The 14849-nt window shown below is 35.0% G+C and overlaps 1 protein-coding gene across 4 annotated transcripts in view; it reads left to right on the forward strand.

The window, feature by feature from the left end:
* The window catches only part of LOC135095513 (solute carrier family 22 member 20-like), an 81056-nt gene that overhangs the window by 41657 nt on the left and 24550 nt on the right, over positions 1-14849 (forward strand). For all 4 annotated transcript variants that reach the window (XM_063996373.1, XM_063996377.1, XM_063996376.1 and 1 more), the window contains 3 exons: positions 325-493; positions 1203-1338; positions 14023-14183. In XM_063996373.1, coding sequence (XP_063852443.1) covers positions 325-493; positions 1203-1338; positions 14023-14183 — 466 coding nt within the window. The remainder of the gene's footprint in view (positions 1-324; positions 494-1202; positions 1339-14022; positions 14184-14849) is intronic.

The raw sequence follows: 14849 nt of genomic DNA on the forward strand, positions 1-14849 counted from the left end.
TCCTGCAAAACAATATATATATATATATATATATACATATATATATATATATATATATATATATATATATATATATATATATATATATATATATATATATATATATATATATATATATATATATATATATATATATATATATATATATAAAATGGCAGATATTTTAGTAACATGACATGCAATGAATGCGTTTTATTTTTTTATATTTCTTTATTTATTTTTTTTTATGTAACTAACTTATTTTGTTTTTTTACATTTTATTTATTTATTTATTTATTTATTTATTTATTTTATTTATTTTTTCTTTTTTTTTGTCCTGGCCAGTCATGGAGAGCATCCCTGCACGAAATCGAACCGCCGTTGGAATATATATGGGGATCCCCTACACATTGATGGTTGTGGGGTTGGCAGTGGCCGGATATTTTCTGACGGAGTGGCGTTTTATCTTCCTCACTGGCGGTCTGGCTACGTACTTCATGTTTCCACTTTCTTTGTAAGTCCTAATCGCCAGTGCGTCATTTTGACCAATTTCTGACTCACTATCAGCTTAATTAACGTTTCACATGTGCTTTTCTTGTATTTCGTAAGGTTTGACATTACTCTGTATAACAAGTTTTCTGAGCACTAAATTTTGCTTAAGGTAGTAGATTTCATGTTTAAACTTTTTTTTTTTTTTTTCAGGTAATAATTTTAGCCATAAAGTTTGGTTCAAGGTATTCAGAAATTATAAATTACGAAAATCCTTTCTCTTCATGTAATAGAATAGCAAAAAAAAAGAAAAGAAAAAAAGAAAGAAAGAAAAAAAGGACCAAGAAAAAAAAAAAAGGCAAACTAAATCTCCACTCATGAAATAGTTAATTTTTGCGAAAGACGCTAACTTAATGGACACTGTTTTAGGAAATGATGGCATGAAAATAGTTCAGTTATGTTTCATGAATAGAAAAATGAAAAGCGTTCAGGGAGAGAGGATAGTTGTCTGATTATGTCAAGTGAATAAAATCTAGAAGTTATGCGTCTGTAGCATCTCATATAGAAGGTTGATAAATGATGCAAAAATGTACAACAATAGCATTAGCATGAGTTGACAGGGCAATTTCACGTTGCTTCATGAAACACCATTAATTCTTAGAAAAAAAAAAATGTCACCATTTACTTCTGTGTTAATACCTCCCACGCTCCCGAGTCTCCATTTGTTTCGGTAGCATAGTAGAAGAATCACCTCGTTGGCTAGCCCAGAACGGTAAAGGGTTAAAAGCTGCCGACCAGTTAATGAAAGCAGCGTACCAGAACAGGATAGACCTTCCTCCTCATCTGATTACCAGCCTGGATAAGTTACAGGTACAGTACCGGCGTGAGAGTGGTTTTGTTCATTTATTTTTGTCAGTAAAGTCACTGTTTTGAAAAGTTTTGATTTAAGACATCTGTAACAAATTATTGTGATAATTACTGTCCGTATGAATAAATTTATTTGAGAAGCTTAATCTTATCAGGCTTTATTGCATATGAAATATTTGTCGAATTGAGTATCAGAGCGGTTTGTCGAAAATCATTCGCAAATATTTTTTCCTCAACTCTGTTCTATTTTATTATGTTTCTGCCTTGAAAACATTCAAATCATATATATATATATATATATATATATATATATATATATATATATATATATATATATATATATATATATATATATATATATATATATATGTGTGTGTGTGTGTGTGTGTGTGTGTGTGTGTGTGTGTGTGTGTGTGTGTGTGTGTGTGTGTGTGTGTGTGTGTGTGTGTGTGTGTGTGTGTGTGATCGTGATCTTTATCTTGATGGTAAAGGTGGTTTGGATTCATTCCTAAGCCAGGCCTTTGGATCGACAACTCCTATAGAAGGGGAAAAAAAAAAAACGAACAGCATCCTCTACATTAATTGTTCCAACATCTGGCAAGCCACATTCTCTCCAGAAACTCTTTCACCGCCTGAATCATCCTTTCATTCGCCTCTCTACACAATCCCAACAACAACACCATCCACTCCCTTCCTGTTTTCTTCACTCTTTCATTCCTATCATGCCCTAACTCAGTCAGTATCACTTGCATCCTCTCATTTCTGTCTCTGGCACACTTCACACATTCCACATGTTCCACCGTTTAATCCTCTCCCATGTAACACATCTGGCACACTTTGCTGCGGGACTCAGACCACCTGTAACTCCTTGCATTCCCATCCATACACTGTGTCCTCGCTCGGAAGAGATCACCGCCCAGGCTTCCATCATACAACATTTCATACCTCGGGGCCTCTTTCTCCTTGTACCATTACAGGATCTTTTTTCTTTCCATCTCATTCTTTCCATTCATTCAGTCCAACACATTTCACTTATCTGTCTATCTCATTCTTCCATTTTCTCACATCCCATTCAGCTCCTACTCTGTCTCCTCTTGTTACCAGTCATTCACGCTTATTTTGATTCCTCCCAGCCATTCTCATCACTCACACAACTTGTAATTCATTCCTGTCTGTTATTCTCATGCACCTCTTCCTCCATTTGCTTCCACTGTCATTCCACAGGTACACCATGCTATTCTTGCATCATCCATTCTCTCAAGCCTAATCTTGTACCTAAGTGTGGTTTTTGTGAGTCTTCCCTAAAGGTGCTCCATCCGATATCACCTCTCAAGGCTTCTACTGCTGTGTACCTTGGTGCACTCAGTGCCATCCTTGCTACCCTATTCTGGCCCACTTCTAACATATCAATTTCACTCTCATTCCATGCAATCACATCCATACCATACATTATACTTGGCACAGCCACACTCTTCTACACTTAAATCAACACATCATACTTACTTGCTCTCATCCTTGCCGCGCTTCCCAATCGACCTACCCACTGGTTTACCATACTTATCTTTTAATTTTTTGCCTTTCCACACCCACTGATCTACATCCCTTATTACTTGTATTTTTGCACCTGTTTCAACTCATTCTCTCCAAGTCTCCATACCACATTACTTTTAACCTCTGACCTATTCACTATCATTACCTTGCTTTTCTCATTGCTAAACCTTACTCTATTAAGTTTTTTCCATACCCATCTACAACATCCAACAAACTTTGAAGCTCATCTGCTGATTGACTCATAACAACTATATCATCTGCATAAAAAGCACATACTTTATCATTCTCCACACTAAGCATTACATTCATTCTTCTCATTGTGGTTGCTTACTCCTTTGTATACAGGCTAAAAAGGGTTGGTGACAATATACAGTCTTGCCTAACTCCTCTCTCATTTTTTACCCAGTCTGTTTCTATGTCTCCTAGTCTTTATCTAGCTCTTGTGTCCACATACATACTTTGCACTATGTTAACTATCTTTGCACTCAATCCATTTTTTTCTAAAACTCTACCTAGCATTTCTCTGTTCACTCTATCGTAAGCTTCTCTATATCCAGAAACCCTAGGTACAATTTACCCCCATCCTTCTTTTTCTTCTCAGTCATTTCATTCACCACAAACATATTGTCCTCAGCTCTCCTATCCACACGAAATCCATTCTGTTCTTCACCCAGCACTTCAGCTCTCTCAATCCATTTACACAGTCTCTCATTCAACACTGCACTGAAAACTTTACCTATTATATTCACTAATACAATTGGCCTGTAGTTCTTCAATTCATTCTTACTCTTAAATCTTCCCTTATGCAACAGACACACTCGGCTCTCATTCCACTTTCTTGCACTTTCTCTTCATCCCACATTCACATTCGGTTGAATTCAGTCATTCTATCAATCACTACCTCCCCACCATTCTTGTAGAACTCATACGGTATATCATCTGGACCTGCTGCCTTGCCATTCTTCTGCCGTCTCATACACCTCGCCACTTCCTTCTTGGTGATTCTTTCATCCAGTTCATCTGCATTCTTCCTTTCCAGTGTCACATATCCTTCTCTCACACTAAACACTTCACCTACTTCTTCCCAGAACCCTTTGATTGCCTTCCTGATTCCCTCCTTCTCTGTTATAACTACACCATCCACTTTCAGACTCTTCACACCAACACTGCCTGACATATTTTTACCTCTCATGAAGTTGTACCATTCACGGCCACCTTCCATACCTTTCTCCCTTAAAGACTGAATCACACTCCTTTCACTCTTCACTTTAGCATTCATTATCATTTGTCTTGTCAACCGCTGATGCTTCACATACAGTGATACTAATTCTCTGTCTCATTGCTTTCATGCCTCTTTTTTTCCTCAGCCATCTACACTGTCTACTCATTCTCTTTCGCTCCTTCCTAGCCGCTCTGATTTCATCATTCCACCATGATTTACATACATTCCTTCTTCTGCCTACTCTCGCAAACCCTATCTGGTTCTCAGCAACATTCCTCATATCCTCAACCAGTTTCTCATTCAGATGCTCCACATCATGCACACTTTCATCATCCCAGCTTCTCTCACTCAGATCAACCTAAAAGTTCTCCCACCCTACATCTCTCAGTCTCCACTTCTTTTTCTTACTTGCCACTTTCACTTCATTCCTACCCTGCATCAAGCAATCCACAACCAGCATGTTGTGATCAGACACAATATCAACCAAAACATCCTCATCTATCCACATATGTGACACAATTTCATGCATTCTTCCATTTACCAACAAGAAGTCAATTGCCGATTCCTGCATATATATATATATATATATATATATATATATATATATATATATATATATATATATATATATATATATATATATATATATATATATATATATATATATATATATATATATATATATATATATATATTCTTTAGATGGAAATAACTGGAAAATTATGGTTTGGGGTCAAGGACAAGACAAAAGTGAAATTTTTCTACATAGTGTTATCAGGAGGGGCGTACTGTGGTAACTTAATTTAAGTTAATCAAATACAAGCCCAATAAGATATATTCCCCTTGTAGTTTCCAAGCCTCCCGCTGCTTCCCCACGCGCGTCCCTTTCCTAAGCTGTCTGGGCAACGACTGAGCATGGCAAAACGATCCCGCTACTTGTCACAGGAAATGACTCATGCAAGAGAAGATGGGAAGAAATGAGGGTGTAACCCCACCCTGCCCAGCCACTCGCTCGCTCATGCTAACTTGCAGAATAAGGACGGTTATCTTTCAAAAATAATTGTGGTCAAACTATAAGTGTTGGATGCAATCTGATTACTCTATAAGTAGGATAAACTCCTTCACTATATGAAAAATTAACAAGAAAGAAGTAAAATCAAATGATGAAGGAGAGCAACCGTTTTTTTTTTTTTTTACAATACCGAGAATTTTACAATAAACTCCATAGGGAACTGCCAGGCATTCATTGCACATCTGGCACCTCTTGTTTTTGTCCTGCTCTCATCTCTTTAGCTCCCTCACCACCTTTCATCTTTCTCCTCACTTTTTTCTTCTTCGTTATTTATGCAACACATTATATATATATATATATATATATATATATATATATATATATATATATATATATATATATATATATATATATATATATATATATATATATATATATATATATATATATATACTCGTATATATACTCGTATATATATATATATATATATATATATATATATATATATATATATATATATATATATATATATATATATATATATATATATATATATATATATATATATATATATATATATATATATATATATATATATATATATATATAATGTTACGACCACAGATTCCATCCCTCTCACAGCTGCCACAACTAGGCTAGCTTCTTTGAGCTACAATACATCACTGGATAACCGCCCACCGTAACGGATCGCCGACACACAACAAAGTTTTATATCCTCCTGTGGATCAGTGTCATTTACAACTTTCTGGAAGATAGGTCGCTACCACCCACACAACGGCTGTGCCTGACGAAGGAGTAAACGTCACTGCACGGCAGTTTACATATAATCCTATATGTCCAGCCTGTTTAAAACAACACAGGAACACATTAGCATTTAACACAACAACGTATACACAAACAAGCTGCACAAAGACCAAAAACGAGGGTCCACCGACCGCTCCCAAACACTAGACACTGGGCTCAGAGAGAGTCGAGGAATCACGCTGTAATATATCAAGTGCGTTAGTCCTCGGAAATAACAGTAGGGGCGTAAACTACTCAATTACCCCTTAATAGCAACTAGCTGCTCTCATGGGGTATGGACGGTGACTGAACCTGAAAATGCAATCTCGTGCTCATCACAAGGATATAGATCATTCCAGAAGGGAGAGGGAGGAAGAGGGATACACACCCTGCCTGCCGCCTCACTTCATTTAGGCTAGCTTACACAAATAAAATGGTGGTCTTCAGGAAATAGTTGGGATTAAACTATGGGGCTGGAGGTATTCTGAGAAATTTAAAAGCAAGGGGAACTCTTCAACTAAACAATGTGTGCAACACAAAATGGAAAACCTACATGAAATAAGAAAAATCAAATTTTTGAAGAAGAGTGACTATGTACGAAAGATTTTACAGTAAGTTCGGGCGGGCAACCAGGCAGTTACAGTGCAGCGTACATCTGCGTCTAAATCACTCATTCCGTTAACTCTCTCTCTCTCTCTCTCTCTCTCTCTCTCTCTCTCTCTCTCTCTCTCTCTCTCTCTCTCTCTTTCCTCCTCCAACCTCCTTCCTTCCTTCATATCATCTTTCTTCTCACTTCCTTTTTTTCACTTTATATATATATATATATATATATATATATATATATATATATATATATATATATATATATATATATATATATATATATATATATATATATATATATATATATATATATATATATATATATATATATATATATATATATATATATATATATATATATATATATATATATATATATATATATATATATATATATATATATATATATATATATATATATATTGATGCAGTACTTTGATATTATTCTTGTCTTTTCATTAATATTTTTTTGTAAATCGGCGCAGTCCGATGTTACATAACAAGGTAACTGAAAATATCTTAAATGTAGATAAATATGGGCAAGCAGAAAGAGAACTTTAGAAGCTTACTAATAACCTGCTCGCCAAGGAGAGGTAAACGGGGGCGCACGACAAGGAGAGGAGCCTTGCCAGGGTCGACTTAGTAAACTTTGGGACTCTATGCTTTAGTTTCTCTAGTTTAGTTCTCTCTCTCTCTCTCTCTCTCTCTCTCTCTCTCTCTCTCTCTCTCTCTCTCTTAACGATTTGACTAGTTTGAGGAGTGGAGTATTAGTACACTTCTAGAAAAGAAATTGGATAATGCATTTCAAAATTTTTATTTTTTATTTATTTATTTATTTTAAACTTCCGGTTCCCCTAGTCTAACAGAGCCATAACGGTGCCTAACATATGCAAAATTGATTTATATAATTTTATGCGTACGATAATTAAATTTCGTATTTAATAACAAAAATATATAAAAATTTCTTCGTACTATCTGCAATATATATGTCTATCTATCTATCTATCTATCTATCTATCTATCTATCTATCTATATATATATATATATATATATATATATATATATATATATATATATATATATATATATATATATATATATATATATATATATATATATATATATATATATATATATATATATTTTTTTTTTTTATGTAGGAAGGACACCGGCCAAGGGCAACAAAAATCCAATAAAAAAAAATGCCCACTGAAATGCCAGTCCCATAAAAGGGTCAAAGCAGTGGTCAAAAATTGGTGGATAAGTGTCTTAAAACCTCCCTCTTCAAGGAATTCAAGTCATAGGAAGGTGGAAATACAGAAGCAGGCAGGGAGTTCCAGAGTTTACCAGAGAAAGGGATGAATGATTGAGAATACTGGTTAACTCTTGCGTTAGAGAGGTGGACAGAATAGGGGTGAGAGAAAGAAGAAAGTCTTGTGCAGCGAGGCCGCGGAAGGAGGGGAGGCATGCAGTTAGCAAGATCAGAAGAGCAGTTAGCATGAAAATAGCGGTAAAAGACAGCTAGATATGCAACATTGCGGCGGTGAGAGAGAGGCTGAAGACAGTCAGTTAGAAGAGAGGAGTTGATGAGACGAAAAGCTTTTGATTCCACCCTGTCTAGAAGAGCAGTATGAGTGGAACCCCCCCAGACATGTGAAGCATACTCCATACATGGACGGATAAGGCCCTTGTACAGAGTTAGCAGCTGGGGGGGTGAGAAAAACTGGCGGAGACGTCTCAGAACACCTAACTTCATAGAAGCTGATTTAGCTAGAGATGAGATGTGAAGTTTCCAGTTCAGATTATAAGATAAGGACAGACCGAGGATGTTCAGTGTAGAAGAGGGGGACAGTTGAGTGTCATTGAAGAAGAGGGGATAGTTGTCTGGAAGGTTGTGTCGAGTTGCTAGATGGAGGAATTGAGTTTTTGAGGCATTGAACAATACCAAGTTTGCTCTGCCACAATCAGAAATTTTTGAAAGATCAAAAGTCAGGCGTTCTGTGGCTTCCCTGCGTGATATGTTTACCTCCTGAAGGGTTGGACGTCTATGAAAAGACGTGGAAAAGTGCAGGGTGGTATCATCAGCGTAGGAGTGGATAGGACAAGAAGTTTGGTTTAGAAGATCATTAATGAATAATAAGAAGAGAGTGGGTGACAGGACAGAACCCTGAGGAACACCACTGTTAATAGATTTAGGAGAAGAACAGTGACCGTCTACCACAGCAGCAATAGAACGGTCAGAAAGGAAACTTGAGATGAAGTTACAGAGAGAAGGATAGAAACCGTAGGAGGGTAGTTTGGAAATCAAAGCTTTGTGCCAGACTCTATCAAAAGCTTTTGATATGTCCAAGGCAACAGCAAAAGTTTCACCAAAATCTCTAAAAGAGGATGACCAAGACTCAGTAAGGAAAGCCAGAAGATCAGCAGTAGAGCGGCCTTGACGGAACCCATACTGGCGATCAGATATATATATATATATATATATATATATATATATATATATATATATATATATATATATATATATATATATATATATATATATATATATATATATATATATATATATATATATATATATATATATATATATATATATATATATATATATATATATATATATATATATATATATATATATATATATATATATATATAATTCAAACTTTAAATTCTACTTATGTCACTGATCTACCCATGATAATAATAAAAGAATGAAAGAAAACTAAAAGAAACTCCACACTTATAGGACAGTTCTTTGAGGTATATTTTTTAAAGGGAAATATCCGATGTTCTCCAATCAGCCTCACACCCCTTATTTTTATTCTCTTAAATTTTCACAGGTTGCAGTAGCATTCCAACTAAACAATAAATCCACAGTACATATCACACAGTATCATATGCTTTAATAAACGCAATATACTTATGCTTTACATTTTCCAGGTATTTTCACACATCCCAAAACATATTCCAAACATACAATGAAAACAACTTTCTTAAGGGATTCTTATTTATCTGCCATTGAAGGTAAATATGTAAATATCATTGTATATATACTTGTACATCAAAGAAAGATAGAAAAAGATGAGGTTAATTAAAAATATTTTAGAATGAGGCCTCAGATCAGAGAATAATGAAGTAAGGCAGCAAGCAGTGGAAGGAGATATGTGGACGAGGAAAGGAATGTATTTTGGAAAGAGGTTGGTAATCCTCTTTTGCTTTAGTGCAAAGATGTTAGAAAGAGGAAAAAAAAAAAACAAGGAAAACATTTGATTAATGAGGATGATGGGGAGAAGGAGGAAGAGGAGGAGGAGGAGGAGGAAGAGGAGGAATATAAAGGGAAGCTAAACAGCAACATAACGTTCGGTCCTTGCAAGGCTGTTTGGTTATTACTTCTAACTAGCTATAGGGAAGAGAGACGGCAGCACAGCAGAAGGTTCTTCCCCACCCCACCACTCCCTACAGCTTGCGCTGGCATGGAAATAGTTGGGGAAAGTACCATGCAGTATGGAAAAACTTACATGGATTTTTCATAGGAAAGGATGAAAGGAAGTTCTACTATTCACCCTACGGTGAACTTTATACGCCTAACTGAAAATGAACACAATTTATAATAAAATAATTTTCTGTAAGATAAAAGTTTATTAGTGAATTTAGTAATTATTCGGACAAGAAGAGAGCTTGTTGGGGATTAGTTTTTATATATGTCTATTTTATTTTTGAATGATTCAATAGAAGAACTGGTGTTTATGGTTTCTGCAGGAAGTTTATTCTGTATATTTACTGTGCGATTAAAGAAAAAAAATGCTTGGCCTCGAGGGATTTTAAACGTTTGGGTATAATCTTGAATCCGTTATTTCTTGTTAGGTTAGAATCATCAATGGTAAAATATTTATTTGCATCAAGGTTACTATATCCTTTAAAAATTTTGAACACTTCAATTAGGTCTCCTCTTATCCTGCGCTTTGTTAAGCTAAATAAGTTTAGTTTTTCCAGTCGGTCCTCATACGGCTTATTACGCAATCTTGGAATCATCGTAGTGACTCTACGCTGTATCTTTTCTAGTTTTCCAATGTCTTTTTAGTAATATGGTGACAAGAACTGTACACAATATTCTAGATAAGGGGACACCAGTGAATTATGTAAGGCAAGTATAACCTTTTCTGATTTAAATTCAAAGGTTCTTCCAATGAACCTTACTAGTTTATTTGCTGTCTTTATTTTTTCTGTGCAATGTTGACTCGGCTTTAGGTCTTTTGACACAAAGACACCAAGATCTTTTTCTTTTTCAGCGCTTGACAGTGGCATATCTCTCTTGAACATTGTTGCTTTCGATACGCAGAATTTTACACTTTTCTATATTGAATCCCATCTGTCATTTTTCTGCCCAGCTTGTTAGTTTACTGAGGTCACACTGCAGTTCCTGCCATTGTGACACAGACGTTACTTTACTTGTTATTTTGGTATAGTCTGGAAATTTACTTATTTTGCAATTGATCCCTTTATCAATATAATTAATATATATTATAAAAAGTACTGGTCCTAATACAGAGCCTTGAGGAACGCCGCTATTTACCTTATGCCCCTCTGACTCTTTTCCATTAATTACAACACGCTGTTTTCTGTCAGAGCCAGTCTCTCAGCCATTTCAGGGTGTTTCCGGCTATGCCGCGAGCTTTTACTTTAATGATGAGTCTCTTACGGGGAACAGTGTCGAAAGCTTTCTGGAAATCAGGGTAGATAATATAAACTGCTTTTTTTTCTCATTATACGAGTTAAATGTTTCATAAATGGAATCTAGTAAGTTTATCATGCAGGACACCGTGTTGCGAATCTTTTTAAGATTTAATTTTCTTCTAAATATTTAACAACCTTATCTCTGATTATTGTTTCCATCAGTTTGCACACTACTGAAATTAGTCTGATCGGTCTGTAATAGGCTGGGAGAGGTTTATTTCCTTTTTTTTTTTTTTTAAGATTGGCTTGGCATTTGCTAGTTTCCACTCGTGGGAGACTATCCGCTAGTAAAGTTTTATTGAATAAAATCGTAAGCTGTTTCACGAGTTCATTTCTTGCTTCTTTAAGAAATCTGGCTCGGCTATTTTGTTTACTTTCATGCTCTTCGTGACTGAAAGGATTTAATTTTCTGTGATAGTGAAGTCTGGCAGCATGGTGCCTCGTGACAGAGGCGCAGGGGTCGGCAGGCAACCCTGAACGGTCGTGAAGACTGTTGAAAAGTATTCGTTTAGTACTCGATCTGAGCTTCAAGAAAATTTTTTGCTGTATTTGATCAGTTTATATTTTTTTTACCCAATCTGTCATGCTCTAGTTTATGATTATTATTTTGTGTTAATTTGTATATGTGGTACACTTTTTTCTTAGCCAAAAGACAATATCTGATTTCATTATTCCACCATTTCGGTTTGGTGTTCTTTATCTTCCGTCTGTTTCGTACCGGTAGACACAAATTCGCCGTTTCATTTAACTTTTTAGCGAACACTTCCCATGCTTTGTTAATGTCTGGTGTTCCCAGCAGTTCATTTCAGTCTGTGGATGCAGGCTGCATGCGAAATGTCTCAAAATTAGCACACCAATAGTCTGGCACTTTTTCTTTACTTTCGCTTACTTTAGCTTTGTCAAAATTGATAGTGAAAAGTAAGCTACGATGATCGCTGGAACTAAGTTCTGGTCCAATTTTTACGTCCTTTGTTGATTATTCTTCATTTGTTAAGACAATATCTAGGATATTGTTACTTCTCGTCGGATGCATGATGTGTTGGTGGAGGGAGCTGTCAAGCGTGAGTAGTCAGTGGTTCACCCAACCTTATGACTGGATGATTAAAGACTCCCATAATTATGCAATTATTTACGCAGCAAATGTCTGCGATTAGATCATAAAGTTTTTCGTCTGTAGCGAGCGACTAGGCTGGAGGACGATAGATGAGACCCAATGTTATTTTGCGAGATTTATTTTCTACCTGGATAAAAATGACGTCTATATTAGCAATGATTGAGGTTGGCAGTAAACGAGGGTGAAGATTACATTTTTACGTAAAACATAACACCGTCTCCTGCACGGTGAGTTCTCTAGCAGCTAAAAATAGTGTAGCCAGGGTGTGAGTACTCGGCCAAATAATCTTTGCTTGATGACTTTATCCACGTTTCCGTGACGCTTATGATGTAGTTTTCAAGATAAATAAGAGCTTGCAGCTCATTAAATTTATTTCATAAACTACGGACACTGAAGTAACAAGCTCTGATCTTGTCTGAACCCGTGGATGAACTCATTGCGTTATTGTTTACGACGCTGGTCCTGTTTCTGCCGCCCGCGCGGCAGGAGGAGGAGGAGGAGGAGGAGGTGAAGAACAAAAAGAACAAGATCAAGAACAAGAACAAGAAGAAAACGAAAGCGAAAAAAAACGTCCGAAGGAAAGTTCATCGAAAAATAAATAAAAATGATGAATAGGAAGGTTATAAAATGACACGGAGAGTTGATGAGAGATTGAAAGACGGGCTGAGGTATGGAATATAACAGAACTTTAGTGAAAATAATCAAGTGAACCAATATATTGAGTGAAGAGGTGGTGGTTGGTATGAAGTAGACATATTGTGATCAAAACCATCATCATACATGATGATCATCATTATCAGCAGCAGCAGCAGCAATAACAACAACAACAACAACAACAACAACAACAACAACAACAACAACAACAACAACAACAACAACAACAGCAAAAGCAACAACATCAACAACAACAACTACAACAACAACAACAACAACAACAACAACAACAAAAGGAAAAATATGCAGAATAAATTTGTAAAGAAAGCAAGGCACTCGTACAGTAATAACAACACCAGTATGACCACCGACAACCGGGGCAGCAGCTGCATCAAGAACAACAATAACAACACCAACGCTATATAATATAATGTAAAAATAATAATAATAATAATAATAATAATAATAATAATAATAATAATAATAATAATAATAATAATAATATTATTATTATTATTATTATTATTATTATTATTAGTCATACTGGTGGTCAACACCAGTATGACCACCGACAACCGGGAGAGCAGCTGCATCAAAAACAACAATAACAACACCAACGCTATATAATATAATGTAAAAATAATAATAATAATAATGATAATAATAATAATAATAATAATAATAATAATAATAATAATAATAATAATAATAATAATAATAATAATAATAATAATATTATTATTATTATTATTATTATTATTATTATTATTATTGTTATTATTATTATTATTATTATTATTATTATTATTATTATTATTATTATTATTATTTATTATTGTTACCATTATAATTACTATTATTATCATTACTATTATCGTTCCTGTTCTTATTGTTGATGTTAATTATAACAACATTAATATCAGTGTTCTTAAAACTGTCAACAGTAGATCACATACAAGCTAACAATAATTCGTTGTTACTAATTACAGATTACTGAGCTTGAGAAGGAAGAAAAATCTTCAAACAGCCGTACGCAGAAGATCCAGCAGTATCCTATCGTCATGGTAGCGCTGACAGGAGTCTCCGTCTTATGGCTTTTCAATTGTCTGATGTACTTTTGTGTTATTTTGAATTGCAGTCACTTTAGCAGGTGGGTAGTATGAAAAGTATTCGTAATTCAAAGAAAACTATATAACAAATCTAGAATGATAACATATATTATATCGATGATAGAATTTTTCGAAGCTGGGATTTTTTTTTTTTTTTTAAGATTTGGCTATAACATTTAACTATATTACAAAATATATATACGATTATATGACTTCCAGTGTACTACATTTTTCTGAAATATCAAATCTTGAAGATGTTAATGTTCTAGTTCAGCTTTGGGCATCACAATCTTTGAATTTTGTTATACTACGTACAACTGACCTATAATAGCTGATATGATATATAATATATGCATGCCATCATTAATGAGTGGCACGGAAACGTTTTCCCGACCCATGATACTCCTGCATGTTCTGTTAAACTATCATGTCCGTGAAACTCCTTTACATAATAACAATAATTTCTTTGGTGTATATGGATCCACCGGGACTGGCATTACGCTTCTGCCTTGTGATAAAACCAGTGAGGATATTATTCTTGTCCACTATACATGTTTTTTTTATTATTCATTGAAGTTTATCCTGCCCTCTCTGATCTTCATGGCTGCCCTTTGCCTTACCTCTCTACCTATCTGTCAACATCCGCCTTTCCTTGTTACGTATACCCTAGTTTCCCAACATGTAACCTGTTTCTTAAGACAGGTGAC

Source organism: Scylla paramamosain, chromosome 49 (genome assembly GCF_035594125.1).
Source record: "Scylla paramamosain isolate STU-SP2022 chromosome 49, ASM3559412v1, whole genome shotgun sequence".
Lineage (NCBI taxonomy): Eukaryota > Metazoa > Arthropoda > Malacostraca > Decapoda > Portunidae > Scylla > Scylla paramamosain.